Source organism: Bidens hawaiensis, unplaced genomic scaffold (assembly GCF_021521415.1).
Source record: "Bidens hawaiensis isolate Kalapana, Puna unplaced genomic scaffold, B.hawaiensis_p1.1 tig00034190_1, whole genome shotgun sequence".
Classification (NCBI taxonomy): domain Eukaryota; kingdom Viridiplantae; phylum Streptophyta; class Magnoliopsida; order Asterales; family Asteraceae; genus Bidens; species Bidens hawaiensis.
The window spans coordinates 15133-28455 of NW_027505310.1; the positions used below are offsets into that span (position 1 = coordinate 15133).

At 39.6% G+C, this 13323-nt stretch overlaps 1 protein-coding gene across 1 annotated transcript; it reads right to left on the reverse strand.

Annotated features, from left to right (window-relative positions):
* Window positions 1-1335: 1335 nt before the first annotated feature.
* Window positions 1336-2139, reverse strand: LOC143612273 (putative F-box protein At3g10430). Its single transcript, XM_077086296.1, has 2 exons — window positions 2021-2139; window positions 1336-1906 (listed from the first exon to the last, which is right to left on the reverse strand). The coding sequence occupies exons 1-2, from the start codon at window positions 2137-2139 to the stop codon at window positions 1336-1338; spliced, it is 690 nt and encodes a 229-aa protein (XP_076942411.1).
* Window positions 2140-13323: the final 11184 nt, after the last annotated feature.

Sequence of the window (13323 nt, forward strand, 5' to 3'; positions counted from 1 at the left end):
AGGAAGTTGTGAGTCGACCCGGAATCAATAAGAATGTGGAGTTGTCTCGTACCCATTGCTCCTTTAACTCGCATAGTCGAAAAAGACGGTAACCCAGTTAAAGCATGAATAGAAATCAGCGGTTCTTTTGGCTCCTCCTCATATAATGTTTCATCTTATATTTCGACCGGTTCCTCGTCTTCAACTTTAATCACATATAACTGAGTTTTCGGGCACTTGTGACCAGGCACGAATTTCTCCGTGCACCAAAAACATTCACCCTTCGCACGTTTAAGCTCCAACTCCTTACTCGTGAGCCGTCTCGAAACCTTGGCCCCTGTTTTAGTGGTTGTTGCACCGATGGGGCGTGTATTAGGGGTCGGTAATATTGGTAACTTGGCCGCGTTAACGGGAGGTGTCACTTGGCTCGATTCGTTACTGTTTTGGGGGTAGGTTAACCCCCATTTAGCCGATTTAAATTTATTATCAAAGGTGGCATTGTTGATGTTCTGAATTTTTGCCAGCCCGTATGCGTCGTGCAGGGTAGTAGGTTCAAACATCTTAACTGGTCCACGAATTTCTGGTTTGAGCCCCTTCAGATATAAGCTAACAGCTTGTGTCTCACTTAGAGTTACCTTGTTTAGGAGAGCATCAAACGTGTTGTTGGTAATCGGGGAGCGAGTCACCTTGTTCAAGAGAAGCAATCTCCTCCAAAGGGTCTTCGAACATAGCATTGGAAAACCGAGTGGAGATGGCTAACACATAGTCCTCCTAGGGGAATTCAACGACTGTAACCCCACGAGTTTTCATGAAAGCTCGATGCCATTGTATAGCATGTGAACAACATCACATCTCAGTTTTATGTTATATGGGGTTTCGTCTAAGACAAAAAAGTGTTCGCACCTGTAGATCCAAGCTTCCACGTCCTCCCCTGAAAACCGAGGGAACTCTACCTTCCCAATTCGCATAGGGCGATTAGTTTTAGTATATGTTTCATCGAAAGAACCGCTGCTGAAGGAGCCGCCTGCCTTGCTCCCTGAAAACGACTGGTCCTTAACGTGTTGTAGGAGTTCTTCTTGTTGCTTCATTGATTGTTCTTGTTGCTTCATCATAGCTTCTAGGGTTGCTTGGATATCTGTGATAGCTTTGTCATGGTCTTTGATAGATTTATCCATCTCTTGACTGCGCGTAGACATAGTTGAATCCGATAGGGATCGATGAGTGCTCTGATACCCTTGTTAGGGTAAAACAAGCTAAGAGAGAAAGTTTAGAGAAGATGAGAATTTGCAAAGTTTATTCTGTCGATTCATAAGATCAGTAGGGTATTAATTCTCTTACAAAGTACATCAAACCCCCTTAATGAAACTTAATGACAAAACCGATCCAAACCATAAAAACTAAATAATAATAATACTTAACGTAACAATTCGGGAGGTTTATTTCTTCAAATTCTTCTATTGTAATATCAAATGACATAATCAAATAACAAAGTCCACCGTTGATGGTAATCCGGTCGGCCCCAAGCCAATAAACAACCCCATCTATATCTGCCAAATCACAAAAGGAAACCGATATACGAGGGAGATTTGTAGACAAAGTTCTCCATGCCCCCGTACTTAACATAAAAACCTCAACTTGAAAAGGGATGCTGCTTATATTTTCCAATTCAGTGTCATGGTTAGCATATGTTATCTTGACAATCTTAGGGTCCTTGGTAATCGGACAAACCCCAAAACCTAAAGCGGTATTATATAGCCCCCATTGATCTGCCACATTAGGCACAGCAACATCATACGCTCTTCTAATTGACGAGTTCCAAATAGCAGCCCTGCGCCCAGATTTAGCAGCACTGAAGAAACACAACAACCCGTGACAACACCCGATTACATAATAATGTTCATATTTTCTGGGACGAGTCAGGAAAAGACTGTTTAGGGGGAAAGTATGATCATCAACAACTTAGACATATCTTGATGTATAATTAGGAGCTCGGTATCTTACAAGCATATGTTTCTGTTGGGAGCAATAGCGGGTGACAAACTCCGAGCTATCAATCAAAGACTTCCATGTCTTCAAGACGGTTAGGCACTGAATCAGTGATATGACAGGAAGCCTTTTCATGATTTCCACTTGGATTTCAAATGGAATGTGGTCAGACATTGTGATTTTGAATAATCAAAACTATAATTACCTGAAATGACTCACTCACTCTCTTGACAAAAAGAAAGAAAATTGAGGCCAACTAACAGATTGCTTTTACTTTGCCATTGCAACAAATACAGACGAACAGAAATGGGTCTAAATTTAGGGTTTGAAGAATTTGTGGTTGTCAGTGATAACTCCACCTGATGCAGCACAACGGGTCCATAGCCAAGAAACACAAGCCCGGCCCAGAAGAGAGATCCATAAGCCCTTGAGATACAAGGATTGAGCTTCAAGTTGCATGTCCCCACGTTGCACTAGTTTAGTTACTGCATGTTTTTCAGTTATTGCTTTTTGAATGCATGATAGGGTAGTTATTGCATGATAGGAAGTAGTGGCATCAAATAAGGAATATGGGTGATGAACCTACATTCCCTGCATGTTTAAATTTCAAGTTTGTTATTCATTTGGGAATTAATCAAAGAAAATTGCTCCAAGCAATGTCTCTTATCCCTTAAACTCTCCTCCTAAAAAAATCCTTCTCTAGTGCCATCATTTGGTGCTTTCATTCTCAACTTACCTACCGCCATGCTGCCTAGCCGGGAAACCGGGAGTGATGATAATCAACCACCACCTACCGACCTTATCACCCAACTCATCTCAGCCACCAACGCCGCCGCTGACAAGAACACCACCCGTTTAACCGCCCTACTTGAAGCAACAAAATCCATCAACACCTAGATCGATTCACAAACCGCCACCACCGCCAATTTGGTCACACACATTACCAACCTTTCGGATCATATCACCACCGACACCTTTAAATCCCCATCTATAATAATTCCGAAACACAATGAAACCTCTTCATCATCTTCATCGTACTACCACCACAACAACCCCAAACCACCCAAGATATTACTTCCACCATTTGATGGTACGAACCCACTTGGGTGGATACTCCAAGCGGAAAATTTTTTTTCCTATTATAAGATTCCATCGGCGGAACGCGTATTTTAACAGTATTCCATTTCATTGGTGATGCTCTCGCATGGTACCAACACTTAGACAGCAACAACCTCTTGGGAACCTGGGACGAGTTTAAACGGGAAGTCGAACTTCGTTTCGGTCCTTCAACCTACGAAAACCATGAGGCAATCCTCCTAAAGCTACGCCAAACCACAACGGTCAAAGCATACCAAACTGAATTTGAAAGAATCAGTAACCGTGTCATGAGTTTATCTCCACAAACCCTTAAAAATTGTTTTATATCAGGCCTTAAACCAGAAATTCAAGCGGAATTAGAAATCCTTAAACCCACTACATTTCATGATGTGTGTGCCTTGGCCCAGCTCGTTGAAGACAAACTGGGCCTTGCTTCCAAACCCAAATTCCCTTTCTATGCTAAACAAAATAACACAGTAACCACATCCAGTACTTCCACCAACACAAACAACCCTCCTTTTACCTACACCGAAAAACCCTACCAAAACCCTACGCCGACCACCCTTCATTCTCCACCCAAACCCTTGCCATTCACAAAACTATCGCCTGAGGCTATCCAATAACGCCGTAAAGATGGCCTGCGCTTTCGTTGTCCAGAGAAGTTCGTACCTGGACATAAGTGCTCACCACCACAATTCCTCCTAATTGTGGATAATGAAGGACATAGTTCCATGCATGATCCCAACAGTTCCATTCACGATCCCAACGTAACCGCCTCTCACGAAGAGCAACCCACACCACAACTCTGGTCCCTCTCCGCTGCTGCTTACTTTGGCATGTCCTCAGCCCAAACCTTATGAATAACAGGCTTCATCAAATCGTGCCCAGTTACCGTGTTGATAGACTGTGTCAGCACGCATAATATTGTTCAACCACGGATCGTAAAACAATTAAATCTACCCTCCAATACCCTTGAACCATTCAAGGTTATGGTTGGAAATGGCCAATTCATTCAATGCTCAAGCTACTAGCCAGATGTTACACTACAACTACAGAACACTCAATTCACAATTCCATTCTTTGTGTTACCAGTGGAGGGTGCCAATGTTGTTTTAGGCATCTCATGGTTAGGCTCACTCGGATATATCACGGCGGAATTTTCGGTACCAAAAATTTCTTTTATTAAAGATGGGAACCTTTGCACCTTACAAGGCGAACCATGAACTCAACAAGTTTCTTCGAGCTCGTTATCCACCATGATTAAACATGGGTTCGTTGCATCCATTCATACCCTCACCATGGAACCAAACCCACCCAAGCAGCCCGAATCACATCCCTTAACAGATCCTAATATTACTGCACTCCTAGACCTATTTCAACCAATTTTTGAAGCACCACACACTCTCCCACCAAACAGATACCATTACCCCATATTCCCTTACTTAACAAAAACCAACCAATCAATGTTAAGCCATACCGTTATCCTCACTTCCAAAAGCAAATCATGACACAACTCATCACCGAAATGTTACACGACGGTATTATTCGACCAAGCCAATGCCCTTTTTTCGTCCCCGGTATTGTTAGTAAAAAAAGGATGGGTTGTGGAATTTTTGCGTGGATTATCGTGCCTTAAACACGGTCACCATAAGAGATAGGTTCCCGATTCCTACAATTGATGAACTTCTTGATGAACCACACGGTGCAACAGTATTTTTCCAAAATTGATTTGCATTCCGGGTATCACCAAATCCGAGTAGCTCAAGAGGATATTCACAAGACAGCCTTTCGAACGTCTGATGGTCATTACGAGTTCCTAGTAATGCCATTCGGCCTTACGAATGCTCCTTCCACCTTTCAATCGGCCATGAACGATCTCTTTCGTCCAGTACTTCGCCACTTTGTACTTGTTTTTTTCGATGATATACTTATCTACAGTGGAACACGAGAAGAACATTACTCACATCTTCGCTATGTATTCCAAAAACTGCAGCAAATTCACTTCCATGCAAAAGCTTCTAAATGCGTTTTTGGAGTCACAGATATTTCATTTCTCGGTCACAGAATTTCGGGCCAGGGAGTAGCACCAGAAGCCGAGAAGATAGCGGCCATACAACAGTGGCCACAACCAACCTCGTTCACGACCATTCGTGCTTTTTTGGGAATCACCGGCTACTATCGGCGGTTCGTGCAGAATTACGCTCAAATAGCTGCACCTTTAACAGATATCTTGAAGATGAAAGAGTTCAAATGGAAGGAAGAAGCTGATACAACCTTCAAAAAGTTGAAAGCTCACATGCAACAGCTGGTCACACTAGCTCTCCCAAACTTCACAAAACCATTTGATGTTACAACGGATGCTTCTGGTATGGCTATCGGAGCGGTCCTATCACAAGAAAACAAACCAATCGCTTTTTTCAGCAAGAAATTGTGCCCTACTATGCAAGGTCAGTCAACTTATACTACAGAGTTATATGCAATCACCGAGGCAGTTAAGAAGTGGCGTCAATATCTTTTGGGTCGGCTATTTCGCATCTATACATACCACCAAAGTCTGAAACACATCCTTACGCAAACGATTCAAACGTCGGAGCAACAAAAATGGGTCACAAAACTTATGGGGTACGATTTTGAAGTTTTATATAAGCCCGGAAAGGAAAATACCGTTGCTGATGCGCTTAGCAGGGTAGATATTCCCTCCATGTTAGCCATCTCATACCCCACAGCAACTTGGCTTGATGACCTCTGAGCATACTATCGCACCGACCCAACGAGCAAAGAATTTGCAAACAGTATAACGGCTGACCCAACGGTCTTCCCTAACCATGTATTTCGAGACGGGTTGGTTCTTATTGATGGGAAGTTGTTTATACTACCAATATCGAGCATCCGAGGTCAATTACTTAAAGAATTTCACTCAACGTTTATTGGGGGTCACGTGGGGATCCATGCAATCTTCAAACGACTCTCGAGTACCTTCACATAGTTGGGCTTAAAAAAAGATGTCACACAATTTGTCAAGAGTTGTGAGGTATGCCAAACAATTAAGAACCCCAACCACAAACCATATGGCCTTCTTCAACCACTGCCAATACCTTCACAAACATGGAATGACATTTCCATGGACTTTATAACCAATCTACCAACCACAAAAGGCAAAAACTGCATCTAGGTTATCGTTGATAGGCTCTCCAAGTATGCACACTTTATTCCTTTGTCTCCAAATTTCACTGTTGTTACTTTGGCTTCAATCTTTATGCATGAGATCTATCGTTTGCATGGCCTTCCAAAAACTATTGTCTCGGATAGAGACCCGTTATTTCTCAGCCGGTTTTGGAAGGAATTGTTTAAACTCATGGGCACAAAACTGCTACTCTCTAGTGCATACCATCCTCAAGCGGATGGTCAAACCGAAGTTGTTAATCGTTGTCTTGAAATGTACCTACGTGCATTTGTCTATGAAGAACCAAGAGCATGGGGATGTCTGTTATACTTGGCTGAATTCTGCTACAACACTAGTCATCATTCATCAATCAACATGCCCCCTTTCAAAGCCGTGTATGGTCGGGATGTCACTTTTAATCATGACTATGTACCTGGTTCAACATCCACAGGTTCGATTGAAGATTCTTTAATCGAACATCAAAGAATTATGACTACCTTAAAATATTCCATCGAGATGGCAAAGCAGAAAATGGTGAAGCAAGCTAACAAAAAACGACTTGACAAACACTTTTCAATTGGTGAATTTGTTTATCTTCGCTTGCACAAGTACAGACAAAATTCAGTCTATAATTGTGGCAACCAGAAGCTTTCAAGACGATTTTATGGCCCCTACAAAGTTATCGAGAGAATTGGAGAAGTCGCCTACAAGTTGGAGCTACCAGCGGGGTCGAAAATCCACCCGGTATTTCACGTTTCACTGCTAAAACCATGTTATGGATCTGCTAATGATCCTAAAGGCAATTTGGCTGAATTTGATCCAAAGGAAGACTTGGCCTACTTACCGAAAACCATCATTAACTCACGTATCAACTCACAAGGAGAACCGGAAGTTTTGGTGAAATGGGAAAAACACAACATGGAAGAAGCAACTTGGGAAAATCTGAATTCACTGATGTTGCAATTCCCAGATCTTGATTACATTGAGGACAATGTAAACTCTGAAGAAGAAGGGGATGATGCAGCCCAACGGGTCTATAGCCAAGAAACACAAGCCCAACCCAGAAGAGAGATCCATAAGCCCTTGAGATACAAGGATTGAGCTTCAAGCTGCATGTTCCCACGTTGCACTAGTTTAGTTACTGCATGTTTTTCAGTTATTGCTTTTTGAATGCATGATAGGGTAGTTATTGCATGATAGGAAGTAGTGACATCAAATAAGGAATATGGGTGATGAACCTACATTCCCTGCATGTTTAAATTTCAAGTTTGTTTTTCATTTGGGAATTAATCAAAGAAAATTGCTCCAAGCATTGTCTCTTATCCCTTAAACTCTCTTCCTAAAAAAATCCTTCTCTAGTGTCATCACCACCAGTTCTGGTGTTGTCTATTTTAACCCATAAGAATACTAGTTAACCCATTAGGTTAATTAAATGTCCTATTTAAACCCTTAAGAGCACAAGAATTTTTAACAGTGGTTCAATGAAAAGCCTAAGTCTTAGTCACTAAAGTTATTAGAATCTGACTCTAATCTGTTGTTGTCATTCTAACTATTATGGATAGATTTCTTATTATTAATTTATGTTTTCCGTTTATTACTAACAGCAACCGGAATCAAACAACCGAACACGCCCGATTGAATACGATTATGGTTCGAGCTAGTTTTACTCTTCTTTTGAATTGTTTTATCAAGTTAGGTTAGTTTATTATCTGATTACTTGTTATAAACAAATAAGAATATGTTTGTTTAATTTTAGCATTGTAGTTTTTTTTTAAATTGGTTTTGTGTTTTTTCTAGCATACTCGAAACCCGATTAACCCAACCCGGACTCGAAAAACCCGTGAGAGATTAGGATTGGGTTTCGGGTCAAGATTTAAAACATCACTCGACTCATATCTCCTTGCTATCAGGAGCTCGGCACTAAAACATCTTTTTTAAAATTCAAAAATAACTTAGTAGTTCAGTTGTTTTAACATGCGTCAAATGAGAAAAACTGGACAAAAGATGGGACTAATGGGATTATTAATTTCTGTCTTTTATTAATATACTATTTTAATATCAAACTTTGTATGTTTTTAGTTATAATTTTTAATCAAACTAATCAATCAACGAATATGATTTAACTTCTTATCTTTATATATACTAACTAGATATATTTCCGGCGAGTTGCGCGCGCCGGGTTATTTCATTGGCAATCGTACTCGTACAACTTATTAAACCGTATGGTGCGATTTCGAGTCGAGGTGTATTCGATCAAGCCCGGGTTACGAAACCAGAAACAAGCCCCAAAAAGACTTTGTTAACGCCCAAATACTACAAATTAACATAACAAAAAGCACACGCTTTGCAGTTGCGAACTGCTAAGAATTCGTTGATTCTGGATTCGCCAAACAAAAAAACACGTGATAAATAACTCACGTGTTGCGCTTGGGAACTAACACGAATTTGATTAGAATCGACGTTTTCGTCACTAAATCGTACAAAAAAATGTGTTGTGGTGGCGAACCGACATGAGTTCGGTCGAGATCGGGTTACGACACCGAAACTAAAGAAATAAGTTAAGTCGTTCGCTCTCATAATACAACAAATTAACGTATTTAAATAAAAAAAGGTCGCGGAGAAAACCAAAAATATATACACGTTGTGGTCGTGTACTGACGCGGATTCGTCTGGAATCAACAAACAAAAAAAGCAGCGACAAAAAAAACCTCGTATTGCGACTGTAAGCTACACGAATTCAGTATAAAAACATGTGTTTCACAAGTTAGAAACAAAAAACAAATAAAAACACAAAAGCTGACCAACCAAGTGAGGCCCGTGGACCGATCACGTGATTGTGTCTCCGAACTTCTCAATTATTGGCAGCTGGTAAAACTTTAATGTTGGAACCCGGGTGTTGGTATAACCCAGGCGTACATCGGTGAGTTGACGTGAATTCAATAAGTATTATTTACGTTCGTTATGATATAGACACCATTAATATATTCGCCAAATTAACATATAAAAAAATAAATTATGTAAAACGATGTTTATTTGGTCGGTAAACCCGGGCAGTGGTAAAACCTAATCGTTGTCGGTCCAGGACATTAAGGCGGTGACTGGACACAAATTCGGCCGGTTCTGGCTAGGTTACGTTTGTCCCGGTACCGGAGCTAAAAAAGAGAAAAAATATAAAAATTGAGTGGACCAATGTGGTGGTGTCGATCGGTAAACTCGAGCGTTAGTAAAACCGAGCGTTGAGACGTTAAGTCTATGCGAATTCGGTCGATTTCTATCACGTTCGTTGTGATATCGGAATTAAAAAAAAAAAAAAAGAAAAACCGAATTGTCATTTGGTTAGCTTCTATCATGTTCAGAGATACTGTGCTTCTTTTACACGCGTGAATCAGACGAGACGGTCTTCATCTTCCATTAGATAAACAAAAATGCATATGCTTTCCAAACACATACAGGCTCTTCAAACTCTATTTCTCATCTCTGTTGAAGCTACATGGCGGCCCTTCAAGCATTCAATCGAACCAGTATTTTAGGGTTTGTGTGACGATGAAGCAGAAGGTAATCACCATCAACTTTTCACTGAATTAACCGTTATCATCGGAAGCACCATCTCTCTCAAATCTGTGCACACTTTTTGATTATGTTGTTGCTTTCGTATTCTGATTAGGGATAAAAGGAGGGAGGCGAAGAAATGGATCAAATTCACAGAGGTCGTACCTAATTGCCGATGACTGGAATGTCGCCATCGTATCCATTCAACACAACGCCTTTTCTTTTGAGCTACACGGTATAATTTGGGGCTCTTTTTCTCCGCCTAATTCAATTGATTTCTTTCTGATTATAAACTGGACTCTCATGAATATAGGATCTGCAACATGAAATGGCTTTCATACTTTCGAGACAAAGATAGCATGACTGTGGACTGAAGCTGATCTTAATTTTTTTAAACCTATTTTTTGCGATTGATCATTCCAGGAAGCCGGGAATCGGTTTATGGTTTGGTAGGCCTGTGGGAGGACAGTCGGCATGTGTCGTTAGTGGCAAAGATGGATTTGCGTAACACGCTAGAGAAGAATATCAGCCACAGAATATGATCGTTCTCCATGTGGTTGCTACCTCGCCGGCGTGCCTGTTGGCTTTAAAAGTAATAACATGCTTCGCTTTCTGTTTAACTATCAATATTCCTAAGAATCAAGTCTACACAATTGATTATATTCCATTTCATTTTGATTGTGTTGTTACAGTTGGTGGAGGAGAACTTAGCTGATGCGATCAAGAATGGCACTCGAGATCAACATTTGATACAAGGTGAGTATTATAATTAATTTGTGGGATATGAAAGTGTGACAATTATATTCATGATGAAAGATTGTTGATAAAACAATCATCTAAAGTTTCTACCCAGCTCTCACAAATTATATGTTAATTGCTTTAGGTGCCCATACTTGGTGAAGAACTTAGATGTAAGGTGGTTGCAGCCCATTCACACATTAGTTCATGCCTTAATAACTCTTCATGGTTATGTCCAACAATTAATATTACTTTTGAGAGTTGAAAGCCGGCTTCATAACCGAGAGCTTTTATATGAGGTACATTAATTGTTTTTAAGTAATTATTATCATAGTGAAGTATCTGATTTTGGTAATATTTTACTTATGTCCCAGTTATTTAAATTTTTGTAAAAAAACTTCTAAATTACTTCAATACAAAAAGTAAGGTGTTTTTATCTATTTGTTTATGTTACATCTAACTGGTTGCAGCAATCAAGAGTGAAACAGGTGTGCATAGATCCCGACTAATTGTTTTTATCTTTTTGCTTTAAAGATTATGATGATCATGTTATTTCAAGAAATCACAATTATATTCTCAATATCTTGGATCAAAAGTATAATTTTTCCATGAACAACTATGAATATTCTTATGATCTTCAAAAACTCATAAAGTTATCATAAATTATAATATTTACACTTTAAACCCTATACTTTCATAAATGTCAATAAACATCCTAAATTATAATATTTACACTTTGAACCCTATACTTTCTTAAATGACAATAAATTCACAAAACCATAAGACATTACACTTTTAACCTCGTACTTTCTAATTAATCAAAATCATTCTAAAACATTTTAAGTTAGTATACAAATAGAGTATAAACCGGGTATGTATGTATCTGACGAGCAAGAGTGGCGTAAATAATCCCATTGGACCCGTGACTCTTACCTGTGAATCAACTTGTTGAAGGTCATGCTCTTGGTTTAGAACATTCTAGTATACGAACTAATTTAAAAACCAAAACTTAATCTAGGGCATCCCGTGGCCGGTTCGACTAACTCTTGCTCGTCCGTGTTCATCAATAAAGCAAGGTGAGTTCATAGCCCCTTTTACATATTTTTAAACGTTTTATACTTTGGGGTAGAAACATGCAACTTATTTATTCTATGTTTTATAAATGCTATTTGATTCAAGCTTTGTTCATAATATTCATTATGTATGATCATTACAAGCATATACTTAATCGCATGTATAACCATTAACTTGTTAAGCCCGTGGTAGTATGATGATAGATCTATTGGCCCGACCCGCCCACTCAGGCCTCAGGTTGAGGCCTGTGTGTTCAGAATCCGACGATCGTTAAACATTAAACATAATAGTCTAATCGTGGATTAGAAAACTTGCTAATCGTGTCAGAGATTTGGTTGTAATCACTAAAGTATATAAAGTACCTTAACACATATGGAATGTTTTCAACATAAAACATATTTTTCTATTATTTTAAATTTAAAACCTATGTTCTCACCAATTATTTTTAATTGACACTCTCGCATGTTTTTCAGGTATTGGAAATTAAGGAAGATTCTTGAAGTTTCATATAAGGGATGAGTCAGACTTAGAAGTTTAATTGCTTTGACATGTATTCTATTTTTTATTATGTTTGGTTTTAACAACGTGTTGGTTTATTTTAATATGAGTTCTTACATTTAATACCATGTGCATGATTTCAATCTACGCACTCCCCGGTGTTTCCGCCTTCGGCCAGGGTGAGTGACAGATTCCTTCTAACTCTTCAGGGAAATCCAGTTTGTTACCCACTTCACCCACATGATCTATGATTCTAAACGGTCCAATGCACTTTGGACTCAACTTTTCTCTCTTTCAGAAACTAATAATTCCCTTCCAAGGCGAGACCTTGAGAATCACAATATCACCGATGTAAAACTCAATCGCTCGTCTCCGCTTATCGGCATATGACTTTTTGTCGGTCTTGAACAACTTTCATTCTTGCCTTGATCTGATCACACCTTGAAGACGTTTCTCGTACAACTTCTAAACTTCCAATTTCTTTCTGACCAATCTCTCCTCAACATACAGGAGTTCTACAACGTCTACCACACAACATCTCAAAAGGCGGCATACCAATAATCGAGTGCTATCTGTTGTTATAAGAGAATTCTGCCAGATGAAAATGACCATCCCAACTTCCTCTAAAGTCTAAAACACATGCACGTAGCATATTCTCAAGGGTTTGGATAGTCCTTTCAGACTGCCCATCTGTTTGAGGATGATAAGTCGTACTGAAGTTCAGTCCGGTTCCCAGAGCTTCATGGAACTTTACTAGAATCTTGGAAGCAAATCGAGTATCTCTATCAGACACGATCGATAACGACACTCCATGTTTAGCCACAACCGATTTTATGAACACGTTTGCTAACATTTCTGACGAGATAGCCTCTCGTATAGGCAGAAAATGAGCATTTTTCGTCAAATGGTCCACTATCACCCAAATAGTATCATGTTATGTTTAGCTGTACACGATAGCTTAGTTATGAAATCCATGGTGATGTGTTTCCATTTTCATTCTATGGCTGCATCTTTCCATAAGGTTTATGGTTTGTAAGCAAGTTAAGTACTAACATAATCCACCACTTCATCTTCATACCCGGCCACCAGTAGTCTCTCTTCATGTCTTGGTACATTTTAGTGGATCCAAGATGAATCGAGTATCTCAACTTATGAGCTTCATCTAAGACTCGACTTCTATGATCTCCATGGCATGGAAACCACATACGGTCGAACCTGGTCTTTACTCAGTCAGTGTT

Bases quoted from the DNA above. Each gene is read 5' to 3' on its own strand.
- LOC143612273 (XM_077086296.1), bottom strand. From the start codon at position 2,139: ATGTCTGACCACATTCCATTTGAAATCCAAGTGGAAATCATGAAAAGG. The intron at 1,907-2,020 runs GTTTGTCACCCG...CCCCCTAAACAG, and splicing joins TCTTTGATTGATAGCTCGGA to TCTTTTCCTGACTCGTCCCA.